This window comes from Mobula birostris, chromosome 11, assembly GCF_030028105.1.
Source record: "Mobula birostris isolate sMobBir1 chromosome 11, sMobBir1.hap1, whole genome shotgun sequence".
Taxonomy (NCBI): domain Eukaryota; kingdom Metazoa; phylum Chordata; class Chondrichthyes; order Myliobatiformes; family Myliobatidae; genus Mobula; species Mobula birostris.
The window spans coordinates 72,279,535-72,294,380 of NC_092380.1; the positions used below are offsets into that span (position 1 = coordinate 72,279,535).

Sequence of the window (14,846 nt, forward strand, 5' to 3'; positions counted from 1 at the left end):
TGACCTGCTGAGTTCCTCCAGCATTTTTGTGTGTGTTGCTTTGGATTTCCTGCATCTGCAGAGTTTCTTTTGTTTTTGGTATCTTTTTACACTACCTGTCTTCCCTCTGTTTTTCAGTCCAAATGGCAGTTCTCAATTCCTAATGTCGACTGGCCATATCCCTCCATAGATGCTGCCTGGTTCACTGACTTCCTCAAGCATTTTTTGTGCTGCTGGAGTTTAGTAAAGCCCAATACTACTTCTACTTCAAACTGCTTTCATTGCTCTGTGTGGTACTATCATTTTATAGGAATTCATGAAGTTTTATTTCTATGTCTTATGCCAAGTCTAAAGTTAGTTTTAGCTCTGTGGAATACTCTGTTAATAAATGCACTATTTACATATAACTTCCTTTGAGGAGACTTTGATAAAATGGTAGAATGATCTGAAAAGTAATAGATAGAATTGAATGTTAGGATGTGGGATGCAGTAAATATTGCTTACTTAATAAATTAAATAATAACAATGCCATGAAGGAGAAGATGAGTAATGGCATACACATTTGGTGCTTTAGGTTCATAAGATGTTAAAAGCGGCATTTTAAGTGCATAAAGTAATAAATAACTAATAGAATGCTGGATGTATTAGAAAAAGGCATAGAATATAAGAGCTGAGGTTTAATGGTGCATTATAACCAGTCCATTGTATGTAGTTTTGAAATCTACTCCAGAATGGCACAGCATCACAGGGAGTGGCACAGTTTCATAGAGGGTGGCATGGTAACATAGCAGTTAGCATTGTGCTTTATGGTGCCAGTGGTCAGCGACTGGGGTTCAATTCCCATCGCCATCTGTAAGGACTTCCTACACTCTCTCTGTGACTAAATGGGTTTTCTATAAGGGTTTCCCTTCCTCCACCATCAATTCTGCTCTCAAACGCATCTCCCCCATTTCACGCACATCTGCTCTCAATCAATCCTCCCGCCACCCCACTAGGAATAGGGTTCCCCTGGTCCTCACCTCCCACCCCACCAGCCTCCGGGTCCAACATATTATTCTTCGTAACTTCCGCCACCTCCAACGGGATCCCACCACTAAGCACATTTTCCCCTCCCCCCCCCCCGCTTTCCTCAAGGATCGCTCCCTACGCGACTCCCTTGTCCATTCGTCCCCCCGATCCCTCCCTACTGATCTCCCTCCTGGCACTTATCCTTGTAAGTGGAACAAGTGCTACGCATGCCCTTACACTTCCTCCCTTAACACCATTCAGGGCCCCAGATAGTCCTTCTAGGTGAGGTGACACTTCACCTGTGAGTCGGCTGGGGTGATATACTGTGTCCAGTGCTCCCGATGTGGCCTTCTATATATTGGCGAGACCCAACGCAGACTGGGAGATCGTTTTGCTGAACACCTACGCACTGTCCACCAGAGAAAGCAGGATCTCCCAGTGGTCACACATTTTAATTCCACATCTCATTCCCATTCTGACATGTCTATCCACGGCCTCCTCTACTGTAAAGATGAAGCCACACTCAGGTTGGAGGAACAACACCTTATATTCCGTCTGGGTAGCCTCCAACCTGATGGCATGAACATTGACTTTTCTAACTTCCACTAATGCCCCACCTCCCCCTCGTACCCCATCCGTTATTTATATACACACATTCTTTCTCTCACTCTCCTTTTTCTCCCTCTGTCCCTCTGACTATACCCCTTGCCCATCCTCTGGGCTTTCCCCACCCTCCCCCTTTCCTTCTCCCTGGGCCTCCTGTCCCATGATTCTCTCATATTCCTTTTGCCAATCACCTGTCCAGCTCTTGGCTCCATCCCTCCCCCTCCTGTCTTCTCCTATCATTTTGGATCTCCCCCTCCCCCTCCCACTTTTAAATCTTTTACTAGCTCTTTCTTCAGTTAGTCCTGACGAAGGGTCTCGCCCTGAAACGTCGACTGTACCTCTTCCTAGAGATGCTGCCTGGCCTGCTGCATTCACCAGCAACTTTGATGTGTGTTGCTTGAATTTCCAGCATCTGCAGAATTCCTTGTGTTTGCGTTCCTATAAGTGCTTTAGTTTCTTCCGTGTACGAGTTTGGGTTTCTAAGTTTTGGGCATGTTATGTTGGCACTGGAAGCACGGTGACACTTGCGGACGGCCCGCAGCGCTTCCTCAGATTGTGTTAGCCATTGAATCAAATAAGTCAATGCATTTCACTGTATGTTTCAGTGTACTTGTGACAAATAAAGCTAATCTTTAAAAGGATGAGGTACACAGAGGATACAGCCCTGATTTGCTGAAAAGCCTTTCAGTACAGAGATACAAAGAAAGACTTGATATGTTGGAGTATAAATGTGATTATAAAATCACTTCATAGATATTTATATAGTTATGGAGAAAAAGTAGATGGAAACTGTTTCTTCTAGCAATTGAGAGATTTGGACCATTGATATGATCCAGAATAGTGTTGAGATCTTGTGGTATGCAGTTTCAGACATGGTAACCAAAACAAATAACACATAGAAATTAACTATCAGCTGAATAGGTTGTTGAAGGACATAAAAAAAGGATATCTGAACTGAGCAACACACACAAAATGCTGGAGAAATATAACAAGTCAGGTGCCATCTATGGAGGGGAAGAAATAGTCAACTTTTTGGGCTGAGACCATTCATCTAACTGCTGCCTGATTTACTGAGTTCCTCCAGGATTTGGTATGTATGTATTGTTCAAGATTTACAGCATCTGCAGAACATTGCAGATATGCATCAATGCAAACACAGCAAATAGCCAGCTTCCACATTGCAGTTCAGTTTAGGACGATCTGAAACTGGATTTTGTTTTGTCTGCAAAGTCATGTCACTTATCAGTATATAGCGACATTTGCCCCAGCGACCTGGTGAAGGGCATATATTATTAGATGGAATTCCTATTCTTGTTTGCTCACTAGTGATCTACTGAAAAGTGAGTGTGGAAAGATTTTGAATGAAACCCCATTGTATTAGATATTTGATTTTGCAAGGTTTTAATGTGATGTGCATGACTTCAGGCACAGCAACTTAATTAGTAATAATAATTGGTACTTCCTTGCATTTGGTATGTTTAGAAACAGAGAACGCTGGGCACGCAATAGTAACATCAAGCACTTATGCTAATAAAAAGCCCTGACATTATCTGAGCTACCACTGAAGGGTCTGAGAGCCAACTACAAAATTTTCACAGGTTATCGTGTGGCATTTGATGCCACAGAGAGGGGCAAGGGCTTTGTTGTGGGAAGAAAACTGATTTTATTTTCATGCTATTAGATTTAGATGGGACTTTTTTCAGAGACACGCGACATCTGCTTCATTTCAAACTTGGCACACTGAGGCACTTGGTCCTGCTGCTTGAAGTGTTGCTTTTATAAACTGAGTAAATGGACTTATAGAGTCATATAGCACATGAACAGGTCCTTTGCTTAAATATATCTATGCCAATTATTAGTATGTAACTACTTCTACTAATTCCTTTTGCCAGAACTTGGTCTTTTATGCATTGGTGGTTCAAGTGTCCATCTGGATACTGTGCTTCTTAAATGACGTGAGAAAACCTGACAACACCGTTCATTCAGGCAGTGTGTTGCAGATTCCAACCAGGAAAAGTTCTTCTCAGATCCCCTCTAAACATCTGCCTTGTTACCCTAGACCCAGGTCTCCTTGTACTGCTGCTCTGAGTTACTGATTTTGCACTATAAAATTCAAGTAGTGATATTTCTGTGCATAATTGTGTAAAATGCTTGGGATTCAAAACAGTGGTCCTGCTAATAAGCAAGAAACTCATTCTCCTTGGCTCTGTCAAAACTATTTCGGAGACTTCACTATTCTGGTTCATTCCTCTTAATACAACTTGCTTAACATCAAGTCCTCATTGGTGTTGTAGTGCACCAGCAGACTATAAATATAAACTTTACAAGCCACGGCTAGGGGCTACCAAATTACTGTGCTTTGAATTTGCTGCAATCAGTATTCTATCATTCCTTCAGTCTGTTTAACTGTCTGTAGCCTTTGTTTACACATCTCAATTTTCATTCCAGATTGCCATGTTATGACGTTGAAGCAGTTAATGTAGTTACGTATGGGCACAAGAATATTACTCATTCAACAACTTCAATTTCTGAATTGCATTATTGTTTAAGTGCCTGTAATTTTAATGTTTTAATATCAAAGATTTAGAGTAAAAATGTGAATGCAATTTATTTTAATCTATAAATCCAGCTCAACTAGTGAAGAAATAGTTATTTGAGCATCTTTAATTGTGATATAATAGAAACCACAGGAGATTTGGATGGAGCTGGAGATTGGGATGATATAAATCCTCCAAACTGTGAAACAAAGAATGCTTTGTTTCACGAAAAAGAGTATTGTGCATTCAGTACATTCAATGAAAGACAAGTACTTTGTGAAGCTTTCTGGGTATGTCCAATTTTCACAAACCTTGACTATTCTCTATTCTTTCTTTCTAGCCTCTTTTTACATTTTCCATAACTTCTGTTCCTGTCGTCACCACTATTTATCTTTTCTTTCTGTTGTTTATTTGTTCTTTTTTCCTTCCATTTTCCACCATATTCTATCCTTCCTTTCATTAATTCTTCCAACTCTTTTTACATTCATCATCTACTTTTCTTTTCATTATTATCTTCTTCTCTTTTCTTTCTCAGATTCTTAAAACATGCAGGACACGACACAACACAGAAACACTGGTGTACTACTCAAAGTGAAGCTGCTGTCCTCAAGACTGGCACTGAGTTTTCTTGGCATATTTTTCACAAGATCATTATTGCATTACTGGCATATGTAATTTGACAAGTTCCAATTAACTTCAAAGGGCAGAGGGGTGGAAGGAGACGAAAAGTAAATTCAAACTGATTCTACTTTAACACAAGGGAACCACAGGAGCCTCACAAGTACTGGGTGTTTGGAACAGATGGGTGTGTGTTGAATAAAAACAAATTATGGTATTTAACAGGTATATTGTTAGATTATGGTAATTGGAGAGCATTGTTAAAGTCCAGTTTCATGGTGATAAAAGCATTGATTAGGTTTTGGAGAGAAGAGGATAGGTAATTCAGATCAGGGTAAGTTGTAGAGTGAAAACTAAGTGGAGTTCAGTATGATTGGATATAAGGAGGATGATGAGTTAGAGGACAGCTGTATGTTAAAGCGTCAACCTCCAAGCCCGAGGATACACTAACAGGCTAATGGAATTTAATGTCAAGGTTTAACTGATATTAGAAAAAAACATGGACCAGTTTGTCTGCTGTTAGGTGGCAAAACCAAAATTAGCAACCATTTTTTAAATACTTGATAGTCATTTGGGACTTTGTCAAAGACTGTATGATGAAATAAGGAAGGAGGTAATGAGGCAGAGGTAAAAAAAAATTCCATTTATGCTACTGCCGGGTAGCATATGCTATAATGAGGTAATATGGACCAAGGAAGAAGCCATGAGGTAAACACTAGGTGGCTGTGGACCATGAGAGAAAATACCATCTGAGGTAATACAGTGCCAATGATGTGACAGGTAGTTGTGAAATCAGGCTGCTTTGCAGAGATAAGCCATCCAAACCTCAGTGGTGCAGTGCTAGCCGGAGCGCACCAGAGCGCAGCCGGCACATCTTTAAGAAAAAAGCTGAAATAAACAAGCTAATTAATTAGGTGCTGCTCAGGGTGATTTGAGTATCTCAGAAACTGCTGATCCCCTGGGATTTTTACGCACAACAGACTCTGGAGTTTACAAAGAATGGTGCCAAAAACAAAAAAGCATCCAGGGAGTGGATTTAACAAGATGTTTTCACTCATAGAACAGCCACTTGCTGGATTTTTTTTTGTTTTTGGCACCATTCTTTGTAAACTCCAGAGTCTGTTGTGTGTAAAAATCACAGGGGATCAGCAGTTTCTGAGATACTCAAATCACCCTGAGCGGCACCTAATTAATTAGCTTGTTTATTTCGGCTTTTTTCTTAAAGATGTGCCGGGTGCGCTCTGGTGCTCTCCGGCTAGCACTGCACCACTGCCAAAACTGCAGTCAATTCATGTGCCTGAGGGATTAATTGTAAGCAGAACTGCAGTCACAATTTACATGTTGTTGACATAGGGAAGACAGTCTTAACACGAATTGGCATAGCTACTAAATGAAAAACCATCAGCAGGTGGAAAAAAGGAGTGACCCAACAGGGTAAAACAGCATCAGCCAAATACTCTGCCTGGCTTTGCACTCCATTAGTTGAATAGAGATTAAAATTGAGGAGTACATGAGGGTGTAAAATGCAGACATCCCACCCTGCAAAAAGTCATTTCAGGGAGGTAGCACCACAACCCTCACCCCCCGCAACCCCCATATCTCCCCCCCTCGGTCGACCTCCAAGGGTGTATGTATACAGGACATTTGACTATGAAAGAACATAACAATTTATTTGATCACATATTGAAACTAATTACACACACACACACACACACACACACATATATAGATAAAATATTATCATGGAGTTGATTTTTTATTCTATTACAAATTTAAGCAAGTCTACAGGGAGTTTGGCCTCGTCACGTAGGACATCAATAAAGTAGCTCCTTAGCAGCTAGCCAGCTAGTTTAAATAACGCTAGCTATGCTAATAAACGAATGACACCTGTTAAACTCACCTCAACATGTCTTTTACAGTCATTTAACCCACCACGGGCAATAGAAATGTCACTGTTGCAAACAGTACAGCCAGCAACACTGTCAACTTTTTTGACCCCTATTAGGCAGGGATACACTTTAGTGTAGTCTGGGGTAAAGTACGTTTTATATTTTCTTTTTTTGGAACACTCTGCCATGGCACTGTAAGACACTAAACTGAACTGATGGACAATGGAAGAGAGAGAGAGGGGTTGAGTGTAAAGCCCGCCCACAGAGAAAACTGATAGGTCTACTTAGCCGAAAGAGAGACCACTCAGAATGCTGTGTGTGTGTGTCTGTCTCTCTCTCTCTTTCTATCTCCCTCTCCCTCTCCCTCTCCCTTGCTCCCTCCCTCCCTCTCCCTTGCTCCCTCCCTCCCTCTCAAAAAATTGATTTCCGGGATATTGTATATAATTTGCGGGTGTCAGGGAGTCACTATCAATATGCGAGAGACTCCCGGAACTTCCAGGAGAGGTGGAATGTCTGAAAATGAGTAAATATTTCAAATCTAAGAGTCTTCTGCCAGGAGAGTTAGGTGAAAATTTCCTCCAATAAGCCACCGAATGAAGCAAATGGGTTTCATCACCTCTGACATGTCGGGTACATTATGAAACAATTAATGCTCCACTCTTATTGGAGTTGATGACACAAATTAATCCAGCAGCTGGGAAGTATTATTAGGGTCTATTAATTACAATTGTGTCTTGAGCAGCTAAATCCTGAGATGTAAAAATCTGCATGTTGCAAATCTGCATCAATCAGAAAATATTAGAATGGAGAGTAAATTATTTAACATCTAGTGACAGACTGGCTAATGTTCACATTCTTTACTTCACTCTAAATTAAGAATCCCATTCCATTTCAAAGCACTAAGTTGCCAACCTTTGACTAATCTGTGTCTTTCCAGTTTTTATTCCAGGATGATTTGTTAAATTAATGAAGTTGTTGGACACCAGCCTGAGATGAGAGGGTTTTTATGAACATCTATTCAATCCCAAATACTGATTATATATCTAAAAAATAGGCGATGTATCAGGAACAAATGATAAGGAATTTGAGCCCACGTGACACACTATTGTATGACTTGGAAATGCTAACTGTGCTCTTCTATGGTGAAGGAGCAAAAGTACTATATGGAAGCTTGTTTGGACACGCGTCTTTTTCTTAAAACAAATCAAATAAAATTTTTCCTCACGCAAGCATTCTTAATCCAGAGAACAAATTTGCAGAAGATTGCTACAGCATGCCCATTGACTCCAAGCCAAGGAGAGACAGAATGGAAGGCAATTTAAAAGCAAACAAACAATCTTAAGCAGTGATTATTAAAACTTTTCCAATAGATTGTTGACAAATGCACTGACCTGTAGAGATCAGCAAGATCCCCAGTCTCTGCTAAAACGGCTGACCCAGACAAAGCTAATAAAAATGATGTAGCAGGCTTATTGGGTTGAATAAATTTAGTCTTATGTTCCTAAAACAGCAGTCAGTTAGAAAATGTATCTCAGTTCTCCTAAACAAAGGGGAAAATCAGCCAGGAAATATATCTTGACAGTAATTCAGACACCTCAATCATGAAAAAATAAGAGTGACAATATCCAGAGAGTATAATATTTTATGTGGCATTATACCCTCACATGGTAACAGTTGTTTGCCTGTAGCTATTATCTAAGTTTGTAAATTGAAGTTTAAATACTTAGGGACAGTTCCAAAGGAAACTTAGAGTTCTTAGACCCCCTAAGCCAGAATCTCTGAAAGAAAAAGAAAAAAAAACTTCAATACAATGAAACAGGGCTAAATAGCACTTTAAAGCTTTCTTCAGAACATTAAGAGATACTGGATTTTTATAACTCAACATGGTCATGAAGGAAACATTTCTATTTCTATATTTTCCACTCATTGATCCATTCACAAATATGAAGCATGCAAACTGGAGTTTCCAATTGTCAGGTGTCAGGCCTGCATAGGCAGGCACTTCCCAGACACCACCCAGCTGACAGGAGTCATCTGCCACTCATTTCCAACTCATCACCTGCAACCCATTTAAGCCCAGTGCTCACTCACAATCCTGGTAATCAAACCAGCCAGCCTCAACCAGTTGTTCCTTATTTTCAGTTACCTTTTTGTCTTGTCACGTTAATATCTGTCCTCTCTTGTTTTGTGTTCCCTCGTGGCTTGTTATTTTGCAGTTTATTACTAAAGTTATTGCTCACCACTAAATCATTTCCACTGTTCTGCAATTGGGTCAAGCCTCCTCCACATTTCCTGACACAAGGTGGTGTTTCTTTTCCTGTGATATGATAACTAAAAAAAATTACAATGCGTAAACAACATTTAAAAAAAAAGTCAGTCTTCTCTAAGTAACTGCACTTTGATTATTATAAAACAAAACTTGTTAATAGAAGAAAAATCATCTCTAAGCTGCCTCAGGTGAGGTACAACAAGTGAGATGTAGTGTGCAAGATGTGCCAAGGAGAGACCAACCAGTCATTGCTGCAGGAAATTAGTTTTTTCTTAGTGTACCAGCACAATGTCTGTAAAATACAACTACAAGGAATTTTTAGATTATCCTTTTAATAAGTTCAATATGAAAAAAATAATTTATGGCATGTAAAACAACATCTGTGGAGTTCCAATTTTCTTGCCTGTCCATCTGCACCCCAAACATCCTTCATCAAAAATAAATGTGTGCATACTTGGTTTCACATCATTTTACTGCTGGTCGATTTGGCTGATTAAAGAGAATATTTGTTAAAAAAAATCACACAAACACTCCTGGCTGATCATTTTAAATTGTTGCTTTATTATTTAAATTGCCCGAAGAGAAAAACAAATCTTCTGAAGTACCAGACCACAGGACACCAAGGCGAGGTAGTATTATGAAATGCAGTGTAGCAGAACTTTAGGAGCAGCCAGAGGAGAGATCTTTATGAAGCATACATGTTTTCACTGTGGTGCATGGATTGATGAGGTGCAGATTTTTTTGTATGTGTTTGTTTCAATGGGTCACAGAGACCAAAAGTGCAAGTGAAAGTGCATGTATCAGGAAAGCAGTGACCCAGTTTCAGATGGTGTTATTGTTACCTTTGGTCCTGTTTTTTTAATACATTGAATTCCATGTTTGTGCAGTTACTGACCTTAATATTCTCTCTACCTGCATATCCACTTAACAACAATTGGTCTTAATATATCCTATTATTTTTTTCTGAAATATAGAAGGTCAAGTGTATTATTATTCAACTGTACACATGTATACAGATAAAGGAAACAAAGTACCCCTGAGACCAAGGTGCAAAACATAGAACACATATCACATACAGCACCTAAAATCATGTTAACACAACAGTATCAACAGATAACAAAAAAATCTGTAGATGTACAACCTGACATAAAGTGCATATATGACATATAGTTAAACATACAAGAGCACAATGCTACTGGTGCTGTCATAAATATTGTATACTGGGTGGTAGCAGAGTGTTCAGCAGTGTCAAGGCTTGGGGGAAGAAACCATTACCCAGACTAACAGTCCTTGTTGTTATACTGTGGTAGGAGGACAAAGGGATTGTGGGATGGGTGGGAAGGCTCTATAAACACAGCACTTCTGGTATATGTCATGGATTGGTGAGGTGTGAGGGGTGGGTGAGAGAGACCACAATGATTGTCTCAGTACTCTCATTGTATGGTCTTCTGTCAAGATGCCTTACAATTCCCATACCATGTGGTGATACAGTTGCCCACTCTGTGTGGGTTAGAATACGGGTGAGGAACTTTGCTTGCCTCAATCTTCTCAGGAAGTGAAGGTGCTGCTGTGCTTTCTTGACATAAAGAATTGTTACTGAGGGACCAGATAAGATCATCTGGTGATGTGCACTGCAGGAAACTTGGTGTTACAGACTCTCAACAGAGGAGCTGTTGATGTGCAGTAGGGACTGATCAGCCTGCACTTTCCTGAAGTCCACAATTATTTCTTTTGTATTGACCACACTGAGGTTCAAATTGTCATGCTCTACCTCCTCTCTGTATGCTGACTCATCTTTATTTCTGATGAGGCCAGCCACTATAGTGTCATCAATGAAGCTGATGACGTGATGAGAGCTGGATCTCATTTTTGTATCCGTGTACAATTGTTTCTCACTGATTTGTGAAGCTGCCTTTCAGTTGCCATTTGTTGTCATTGTCATTTCCCATTACAGTCAGTTAGGGCTTCCATATAAGCCTTGAATTTTTGTTTTATTGTAACTGAAATGGCTTGAAAGGTCAATGAAGAGAATTGTTAATTCTGTTTGATTTAGAAAGTTTCTCATGATTGGGTGTCTCAAAATGGTCACAAAGCATTGGTATTTTCTGTATGCAGTGTCACTTTCCATGATGCACCCTGACAGATAAATTTTCTTGCCAAATTGAAGTGATTGATTTAAAAGATAAATCTTATAGAATATCAACAACTATGGATCTAGCTCAGTAAATTAAGATTAATTCATTTTAACTCCAATGAAACATCAATGGCCAGTTCATTGGCATGGACCTGCTGCTAGATAGCTTGCTGGGTTGAAGTCACTCAGACTTCAGCCTGAAGCCCTGAGTAGTGGTTGGGTCTCCAACAATGCGATGGAGAAACTTCATTCCCAGTACCATGATAAAAGTGAATCTTAGTCAACAAGTGGTGTGGCCCAGCTTTGTCAGCTCTTAAATCTGTAAGAGTCCTTACATATCTCTGAATCTAATGCCAATGAAAAGTGAAATAAAGAATACAGTTTTAAAAACCATACTATTTAAAAATAATCTTGATTAAAATAATTATAAATAATTAAAATATTAAATAAAATGCATGCACTTAAAGAGAGGAATTTACCATCTCCACAAGTTTAGCGTTCCCATTGAAATCAGCCATGGACCCTGCATTAGACCCCATACAGCACTGGATCTGAAGAGTAGATATCCCAATTCAAATAGCAAGGAATCTAGTCAAAACATTGATCAGCTTCTGGAGTTTGTGAAATCTAATGGTGATTGTGGCTGGGAATTGTATAGTGAATCTGAGCAAGAAAGCAGAGCTAATGTACGACTACACAGGAATCCCGGGGCTCACCGGAATTTATGCTGAGGAATGTGGATAGTTTGTTGTGGATTTGCCAACACTTCCAGCAAAATCTGGACTACAGTTTTGGATTGCGATCCAAGAATGGTGCTATTTCGACCTTTAAAACTAATCATTAAAGCATTCTGTTACTGATACCTTATGTCTTTTTAGCAAAAAGTCCCTGTAGTGTTCATTATAATGAAAGATTGTTTGAGATCTGTAGTATTTATCCTGATCAGCTAAAGTACTGACCATTATCACATGGGCGGGTAGTCTTTCACACAGAATCTTGTCAGTAAGAAGACTTCAGTAACAGACCTTACATTAATTAAAACACATTGATGAGAAGCTTTTTATACTGCTATTATTTTATCTGACTAGGTGTAGAATTTTACCCTGAAAAATTAAAAGAGCAGACCTTCCCCATTCTCAATGGTTTGCCTTCGAGCCATCTGTGCACAAAAGTTCCAAGTACGCATTGCATGTTTCTGCCCAGCTGAGGCTTTTGTTTGGGCAGATGTTCCGGCTCAGTGTAGCGCTGTGGTGCAAAAGCAGAGGCAGAGGCGTGTTGGCACATGTTCGGTGTGATCCTTTGCTCATTGTCTGAACCTGTGTGCATTGTTCTTCGTCGACAGGTGATAGCTACCCTGTGCAGCTCATTCCGTCGACAATGGCAGCTGCAGCTGCGTCTGGACTCAGCCCATTACAGCTCCAGGTATGTGCCACAACAAAGAATTCTGGGACGAGAGCCAAAGCATAATGATGAATGCCAATAAGAAAACTTGAGATTTTTGTTCTTTTCACTGTCAAGCAAAATTAACACTTTAAGTCCTTGATGAATAGCAGCATTGATAGTAGGTTTTCTGGGTATTACAGTATTGAACATGGTAATATCATTTTAAAGCAGCCATATGGTCATGTTTTGCAGCGTGAGTCAGTGGAGTCCAGCTTCTGGCTGCTTTCCCGCAGGTTTTACATTTGAAGTCTGCTGCAGGCCTCCTGTAGGATAGTTGAATGCATAGCAAGGACATTGCTAACAGCAGATTCCGCCTATTAAATTAGGTGGCCAGTATACACTGCAGAATATCATAATCTGCACAAAACAACTTGGCCAAGATGATTTTCTTGATAATGTTGAAGTCCCAGCAGCACATGAATTTTGTCACACTGTGCATTATTTTGTAAGTGTTAAATACGCCTGCAGAAGCATACAGCATTGAGGAAATGTTGTACCACAAAGGAGAGATGCAGTTTGATAAGCCATTCCCCCAGTATTTTAGACATTGCTTATTTCTCAAGTTAGCTCAGTGACCAGATTGGCCAAGAACCCATATCACAAAATCTTATGGTTATGCATGCCATTTTGAACAATAAATGAACAGTTTATTGAAAATCTCAGATTTAATAGAAGTTTCATGGTCTGTGATTATTATTCTGTTGTGGGTGCACCCCACACCCCATGCATGCACAGCAGCACCTGAGGAAATGCTTTCTCAGCCTAGCCACTTTCTGTAATTTATGGATGTAAGTGCAAGGCCTGAGTCTTCCTTGGCCACCTCCAGCTGAAGTATGTTTCCATATTCTGACTTTAATTGTGCTGCCTGACCTGTTCTCATGCCAGCTACTTTATGGTAGAATTTACCTAGTCCCTCCTTCCCTCTCAAGACAGCTGGTAGTGTAGTGACATCAGCACTGGACTTCGAGATGAGTGGTCCTGGCTTTGAATCTGGCCGGATGTTTGCAGGCTTTCCATCTGTGCTAGGTTAAGCATCGAGCTAGTAACTCTGCCTCGTAAAAAAAGAGACAAAATGCTAAAGAAACAGCAAGGTTGCTGTCACAAGTTGCGGAGAGGAATAACAATAACATACCCACCCTGTACAAGATGCAGACCCAATTCTGCTTCCAAAGGTACCACTCTCACCCCATCTATTGATCCATCAGCCTAACCTGGCCTCTTCTTTCCAGACTTCCAATTACATCGCAACCACTTCTCACTTAAGCACTGATCTCAGCTCTTTAGAACCCTCCATACACTCACCAACTAGCAATCCAATACCCAACTCTAATTCACAGTCCCATCCATCTTCATTATTGACTCCCATTCTTATTAATAACTTGAATGCAATCTTACCAACAGCAACTGTAAAATCTATCTACCACTAATGGCTGGCAACTTGTCTAAGTCCTGAAACATCTACCCAACAGTTAGTGAGGAAGGAGGGAAAGGAGAAGGTGGGTTTGGTGGCTTACCAAATTAAAAAGAGGACTATATGATATTTCATCATAGAAAAATGAGTAACAACGATCATGTATGTCAGCAAAGAGCAGAGCACTCAATCATACTAGTTACCTCCAACTAGAAATAGGGAAAAATGATAAAAAGACAACTTGGAAAACTGATTCCTATGAATGCATGCCACAATTAATGGTGCAAATAAAATATATAAAATTATAGTGTATTCGATGATGTTGTAGCAAAGTGATAAAGGTTGGGAATTTCCAGGATACTTAACTCTCAGAAGCAAAAGACAATACTCAAAAGATTGGTAGATAGTTCTGATAATAAAATTTATGAGAAAGGCAGTGGAAAAAACTGGATCATTGCTCAGAAGGCCCAGAAGTAGAACCTTTATGGATGAAGCTAAGAAATAGCAAGGGGCAAAAAACTTTGTTGTGAGTTGTCTTTATTCCCCAAACAACACTGGCAGTGTAGGGCATAAGTATAAATCAAGACATTAGAGTTGCATGTAGCAACGGTAATGCATTAATGATGGGCTCTACATGTCAATGGGGCAGAGTAAAGGAGCAAAAGAATTGTAACATAGAAGTTGAATTCATGGAGCATTACCAAATGTTTTTCTAGAGTGGTATTTTGAAGCAACAATTAGAGATACACTATTTCAGAATATATTGTGCAAAACAGTAGTGTTACTTTAAGGAACACACACAAAATGCTGGAGGAACTCAGCAGGCCAGGCGGCATCTATGGAAAAGAGTAAACAGTTGACGTTTTGGGCTGAGACCCTTCATCAGGTTGACTGTTTACTCTTTCCCATAGATGCTGCCTGGCCTGCTGAGTTCCTCCAGCATTTTGTGTGT

The 14,846-nt window shown here is 39.9% G+C and overlaps 1 protein-coding gene across 22 annotated transcripts in view; it reads left to right on the forward strand.

The window, feature by feature from the left end:
- Positions 1 to 14,846, forward strand: part of sox6 (SRY-box transcription factor 6) — a 618,625-nt gene that overhangs the window by 493,777 nt on the left and 110,002 nt on the right. For all 22 annotated transcript variants that reach the window (XR_011887772.1, XM_072272504.1, XM_072272513.1 and 19 more), the window contains one exon: positions 12,383 to 12,462. Coding sequence is in view for 21 of the 22 variants with exons in the window: in XM_072272504.1 (XP_072128605.1) it covers positions 12,383 to 12,462 (80 nt within the window). In the remaining variant the exon portion in view is untranslated. The remainder of the gene's footprint in view (positions 1 to 12,382; positions 12,463 to 14,846) is intronic.